We start from the raw sequence: 6,754 nt of genomic DNA, 5'->3' as shown, positions 1-6,754 counted from the left end.
GAAGCGCGCTAAACAAACCCCAAAAGGGGGGGGGGGGGGAGCCAAATTTAGGCCCACAAGGAATTGACTCTTAAGTGGAAATCCTAATACGTATCTCTGGATTGTGGAGCTACATAGATGTAAAGATTTCTACCTAAATGAAGCCCTTATCGCTCAAAGAGATGAGCAATACAAAATGTTGATTAGTCCGGTGCCATCTAGGTGCTGCATATAGATACTTGATGGGTTAGAGTAGGACGATGTTGCCCAATATCACTGAAGTTCCTATGAGAACGACCATTATTTGCCTCACTTTTGGAATCAACTGAGTGTAGTTTTCTCACTTTCTGGATTGAGAATGCTAAAGCTTGCACTTTATTGTAACACACTTCTATTTATGCATTTTGAGAAGTAAGCATACCTGCATTGGTTAATTGCCAGAAGATGAAACAAGAGGATGTTGCCTGAGAGGGATCCTTGTATGAATTCTGCAATCACGAAAAGGCTGAGACTGTAAAACCTTGAATGGCCTGCTTGGAAATTAGCCCATCAATGCAAGAAAACTGCAGCCTTAAAGTCGATGTGACTGAATCTGGGAGCTTCGTGCAAACTGGAGTTCCCATTTGGATAGTGTGGACTCTTCTATTAAGTTGTCACCCGCATTTGTTGTACATTCTTCATTAAACATGTAGTCATTGTATTCCATTCAAACAATCCCTTGCATACTTAAAAGTCTTCTTCCAGTCTCCATCATTTCCACCACTATCATTGTCAATACCATTTCCAGGTGTGCATCTAGCCCACTTGGTGTGCATATGGTAGCACTAGATTGATTGAAATATGTAGTTGCAGCTGGAACACGCATGAATCTGTTATAAAGTGGAATTTCCCACGAAGTTCTAATTGCCTTACCATTTCTGACTACTGCTTAAATGCTATATAAAGAGCTTAAGATCAAGGCTGTGCCAGTGTGTATTCAGGTAGGAGTGTATTGGAACATATTAACCCAGAAGCATCATGAATGGGCCTCAACTTTTTCTCTTTTTCAATCTTTTGGTTATCCCATTTCTTGGAGAAACTGCTGCAGCTGAACCAGAACGCAATGGAGTTTATATTGTATACATGGGAGCCACCCGTTCGCCAAATGGTGCCCCAAGAAATGATCATGCTCAGCTCCTGAGGTCTTTGATGAACAGGTCATTATACTGTTTATTGTCAATATTGTATATGCAAGTCTTATTTAACTATATAAAATGTTGGGCTTGTGCAAGCATTTCACTGGAAATGTTTACTTACAGGAAGAAGAATGCTGTCTTACATACATACAGTCATGGTTTCTTGGGGTTTGCTGCTCGTTTATCAGATAAAGAAGCAAAATTAATAGCCAAAAGACCTGGTGTAGTGTCTGTTTTTCCTGACCCTGTCTTGCAACTTCACACGACCCATTCTTGGGATTTCTTGAAGTATCTCGATTCCACTCCGAAAGTCCCCACTGACTCGTCGTCGAGTGGAGAAGACACTATAATTGGTTTCTTGGATACAGGTGAAACTAACCATTTCAAGACTTCTACTGTTGTCAAAAGCTGTTGCTACTGTAATAAAATAATTATAACAGAAGGAACGCAACTGCAGTTTGGAGAGAGCATTACATTTTTATGCATGCTCTGAACATTTTTTTGTGAGTTCTTTTTGTTCGTTCAAACTATCAATAACATCACTTCGGAGTTTAAAGTTTGATAACATCTCAGGAATTTGGCCTGAATCTGAGAGTTTCAATGATGAGGGAATCGGTGCAATCCCATCACGTTGGAAAGGAACATGCATGGAAGGCGAAAATTTCACATCCTCCAGTTGCAACCGGTAAAGAATTTACAAATATAAACAATTTTTCTTCTAAGACACACCTCCAGAATCAGGAAATCTTGAACCCCTCCTGATTCAACATAACCAATATTGAACAAAAACAATTCCCAACAGGAAAATAATTGGAGCAAGATATTATGACGATCCTGAACTTGGGATCCCCGGCACTCCCAGGGATAATGTTGGCCATGGCAGTCATGTTGCATCCACAGCAGCTGGGCGCCCGGTTTCTGGGGCATCATATTACGGCCTAGCTAAAGGGACTGCAAAGGGGGGTTCCCCAGGTTCAAGAATAGCCATGTATCGTGTTTGTCCCAGTAATTTCTGCATCGGATCAGCCATACTGAAAGGATTTGATGATGCAATTGCAGATGGGGTTGATGTGCTATCCGTGTCTCTAGGTTTTTCACCTTCCGAGCTATTTTCCGATAATCCCATTATCATTGGGGCATTTCATGCAACCGAAAAGGGCATCATTGTGGTATGCTCTGCTGGTAATAGTGGTCCTTCTTCTGCAACAGTTGATAATGCTGCACCTTGGATTCTAACTGTCGCTGCCACCACCATTGACCGTGATTTTCAGTCAGATGTCGTCTTAGGAGGAAACAAAGTGATTAAGGTAATCAATCAAGTTTTCAGGAATTTGTTAGTTTCTCAGTCATTACATATTCAGGACTGATCTTTGGCTTACCCCTCAGAAATCACAGTTGATAATCTAATGAATGTAAGCATTTTCATGTGGGATCTCAGGGTGGAGCCATCAATTTCTCAGATCTCAATAAATCTCCAGTTTATCCCTTAATAGATGGACTTTCAGCAAAATCAGAATCCAGCCAACAGGGTGATGACGACGCAAGGTACAATATGAACAAGAACTCCTATGTCTTGAACTGAGTTAGTAACATCAGATTTTCTGAAAATAGCTAGACTTGTTGGTTTAGGAATTGCAACCCAGGTTCATTAGATGGTGATAAAGTAAAAGAAAAGATTGTCCTGTGTGAAAACAAGGTTCGACCTTTTGGAACAACAATTAAGTATGAGACGTTGAAGGACCAAGGTGCTATTGGGATGGTATTGATTGATGATGACTTGCGGCAATTGGAAACAACATATACAGATTTTCCAGTCACTGCTGTCATTGAAGAGGATGGAGCTGAAATACTATCTTATATCAACTCAAGCAGGTAATTCATTCATCAAGTCAACAAAAGAGAAGGCATAAATAATGTATCTGTTGCTAAACTGCATCTTTTGGCGCTTCTGAAGCAACCCAGTCGCAACCATTCTACCTACTGTCGTTATACCAAATTACAAGCCAGCTCCAGTTGTAGCCCTCTTCTCTTCAAGAGGCCCTGTATTTGGCGTTGGGAACCTTATCAAAGTAAATATTTTTCTCTTCCGTTGTGTAGATAGACGGTTTACTGATCTAAGGGCATAGGCAAGAAGAGACTAAAGTTATCTTTGTTTTACTGTCTAGCCGGATATAACAGCACCAGGACAAAACATTCTTGCAGCGTGGTCTCCAAACAGCGATGAACTAACCCTTCCAGGCAGAGAACCAGCGCTGTATGGCATAATCTCAGGCACATCCATGTCCTGCCCCCATGTTTCTGGGCTAGCTGCAGCAGTCAAGTCTCAGCACCCCACATGGAGCCCTGCTGCTATTAGATCAGCCATCATGACAACAGGTACTGTACCATATAAACAAACTCTTTGGTACATTTTAAGAACAAATCAAGAGCATACAACAAATTGAAATGTTCATACAAATCGAGCTATGTTTCAAAGGCGTCCTAATAACAGAATTTATTTTTATCTCATTTCCAGCAATCCAGAGGAACAATTCAGATGCCCCTATCATTACAGAAACGGGATCGATAGCCACGCCTTATGACATTGGAGCAGGTGAAATAAGTCTAACAGGTCCACTTCAGCCGGGGCTCATCTATGAGACTGAAACAATGGATTACATCCAATTTCTCTGCAACATCGGCTACAACACAAGCGACATTAAAATGATTGCATCGGATCTTCCTGTTAACTTTTCTTGCCCTGTTGAGTCAAGCTTAGATTTAATCTCCAACATGAACTATCCTTCAATAGCCATTTCCTTATTACAAGAAAACGACATCAAGACAGTGAACAGAACTGTGACTAATGTTGGTGAAGATGAATCAATCTACACTGCCATTGTTGAGGCCCCTGAAGGTGTGGATGTTCAAGTGGTACCAAACACACTGAAGTTCACAAGGGATAACAAGAAACTAACTTTTCAAGTGACTTTCCAACAGACTACAAAATCTCAAGAGGACTTGTTTGGATCGATTACTTGGTCCAACGAGAAATACAAAGTTCGGAGTCCGTTTGTTGTGAGTAATATTGGACAAGATAGTCGATAAAATAATCGTCTGACTACCTCTTTAAGGTACCGAAAGGTTGTGATATGAAAATAAAGGAATCACATAATGTAAGCTTATTATATCATTGTTAATCTGTTAAAACAGAGATGCTAATCTCCCCTTGCGCACAGTATTCTGTCCGTTGATTTTCATTTTTATGGTGCATTTTTGGCTTTAATTGGGATAGTTTTGGAAGCTGTAGTTGGAAAATCGAGGCCACCATCTAAGATTAGAAGAAATAGGAGACATTAGCAAAGTAAAAGAAAAAGATTGTGCGATTTAAATTTGAGGGTAAAATGCATAAAACACTTATCATTTGAACTAATAAACAACAAAGAAAAACAATTTTCTTGTCATCAAACTATGGAAAGTAAAATGGTTTTAGATGCAATAAATGCAAAATTAAAGCATGAATGAGAATAATTATTATTGGATGTAACTCATAAATTGCAATTTTGTGAAGTGCACTTGCAATAAATTTCGGGTATACATTGCTTCTTTTTTCTGTATTCCCAGCAAATCAATTTACTTTAAGGAGCATGCAAAGATTAAGAAGGCAAGGGTTATGTTATGTGCATACTGAGAAATTCCCGCCAGTCAGGTGCCAGTTAATATAACGAATCAATCATTCAGGCTGGCAAGATATGTATTTGCCATGATTACCTAAAGAATGTGAAGCGGATCACATATGAAGAGGAGAACAATACGAAGTCCTGACAATGATGATCTGAACCAGATTTTGCATGAAAAGCAGTTCAGGTAAACCTATACCCGAAGCTAGATACTCTGAACCACAAAGTTTTTTAACTAAGCCAATGCGACGGGTACAAACCTCAGATTACATTTGATAGAAATAGTCGAACATAGTACTTCATATGCCACCATAGAACTTGATAAAACAGAAAATTTAATTATTTTTGTAGCTGTTCTACTCAAAAGCCCATTGGTTCTCTCTTCGGACTTCCTCTTCCTCTTCAGGAGTGAAGTCATTCTTGATGTTGAATGTCTTTCGAATCTCCTCTGGAGTTTTTCCTTTGATCATGTCAGCAACAGTCTGGCAAGTCAGATCCAGAAGACCCTTGATATTCAGGTAGTTAGCAGCCTGGAAAGAAATAGTGCAAACCATAGTAAACATCCAAGTTGCAATGGAGAGGGAAGTTAACATGTAAGCACATTCATGTGATTCAACCATAGTGTCAAAAGCTTGGCCGTCAGTTTAGATCCCTGCTTGCAAATGAGAATTCCCTGCTCCCTACATCTTTAATCAGATAACAGGTATTTAAAACAATAAGACAGGACAAACTCAATGCCGCATATGTAACAACCATGAACTTAATAGCTCAAGCACAACCTTGCCTCCTTACATAATAAGTATCAAGTATCAACAAGCTCTATTTCTAACTTCCCTTTTCATTAAAGTTGACGAAATGTAGATTTTCCAGTTTACAATAAGAAAAATACAGTAACCCGTTGAAGTCCTTAAAACACATCAGCTATATGCACAATTATTTAAGAGAAAAATAGTGAACAAGATACAAGTTTATTTATTACATAAATAACAAGTAACACCACCACTCTTAGAGAGTAGCATATCTGATAGCAAGAGAAAAGTTTACACTTCCATTAGAAATAAAACTGTACCACCAGGTTGCTAGTGCCACAAAGTTTAAAGAAATAATTTAGCAAATCCAGATTCGGGATGTTGTACCAATAAACTGAAAAATACATAAATAAAGCATGTAAATTAAGATTAATGAATCTTTGGGTCTGTGTAGGTGTGTTGTAAGTGCCCTAACTGCTCCAAAAAAATTGCATGAATCAGTGGTGGCTAGTACCTTGCTCGAAGTGTCCATTCATATAAATCATATCACATATTTCAGTGCCCTAATCCTCCTAAAAAGTTGCACAGATCCGCTATGGCCAGTCTCATGCCTGATGTACCATCAGCAGGTTGGAACCAAAGTATGAAAATGTGTGCTGTAAACTATTAAATAAGTATACAAAGAAATCAGCTGCTCCCCGGTCTTGGAATAAAAAGGGAAGTGAAATAATTTGAACATGTGGAATCAGCATTCAGCCTTTGTGTGAAGGCAACCAAACACATATGAAAGGCAATGAGAACACAAATGTCCCTGAATCAAATAGCCTGTCATAATGATGTCTAAATCAACAATAGACCAATGATTATTTTCACATGTTAGAAGGCGCAAATTGTATAGATAAAAAGCCGGAAGGAAGCTGTTTACAGAAAACACAAAAACTGCAACACTATGACATAGGATTAAATTGAAAACAGATCATTCATAACAGCAGAACAGATACATACAGGCAACCGTCATGGCAATTTTAACAGTAACGGGTGTAAAAATAAATAAAGAAATGCAGCAAAGACAAATATAGTAGCATCAGATAAAAACCTAAAGCATATTGCGTTAAAATAGCGCCAATCATGCTTCCAAATAACTGAATTAACCATAATAAAGTCGACATCTAAAAATATACCAAAATGAGGT

The 6,754-nt window shown here is 38.8% G+C and overlaps 2 protein-coding genes across 2 annotated transcripts in view; one reads left to right on the top strand and one right to left on the bottom strand.

Moving 5' to 3' along the window:
• Positions 913-4,365, top strand: LOC105159360 (CO(2)-response secreted protease-like). Its single transcript, XM_011076399.1, has 9 exons — positions 913-1,175; positions 1,278-1,522; positions 1,728-1,839; positions 1,957-2,461; positions 2,593-2,699; positions 2,784-3,026; positions 3,109-3,223; positions 3,320-3,530; positions 3,670-4,365. The coding sequence occupies exons 1-9, from the start codon at positions 997-999 to the stop codon at positions 4,239-4,241; spliced, it is 2,289 nt and encodes a 762-aa protein (XP_011074701.1). The 5' UTR covers positions 913-996; the 3' UTR covers positions 4,242-4,365.
• The window catches only part of LOC105159586 (SKP1-like protein 1A), a 2,604-nt gene continuing 719 nt past the window's right edge, over positions 4,870-6,754 (bottom strand). The window contains exons 2-3 of the mRNA XM_011076698.2: positions 6,744-6,746; positions 4,870-5,343 (exon numbers count right to left, since the gene is read on the bottom strand). Of these exons, the coding sequence (XP_011075000.1) occupies positions 5,170-5,343; positions 6,744-6,746 (177 nt within the window). The 3' untranslated portion in view covers positions 4,870-5,169. The remainder of the gene's footprint in view (positions 5,344-6,743; positions 6,747-6,754) is intronic.

The sequence above is a fragment of the Sesamum indicum genome, linkage group LG3, assembly GCF_000512975.1.
Source record: "Sesamum indicum cultivar Zhongzhi No. 13 linkage group LG3, S_indicum_v1.0, whole genome shotgun sequence".
Taxonomy (NCBI): domain Eukaryota; kingdom Viridiplantae; phylum Streptophyta; class Magnoliopsida; order Lamiales; family Pedaliaceae; genus Sesamum; species Sesamum indicum.
This window is presented reverse-complemented; position numbering and strand designations above follow the sequence as displayed.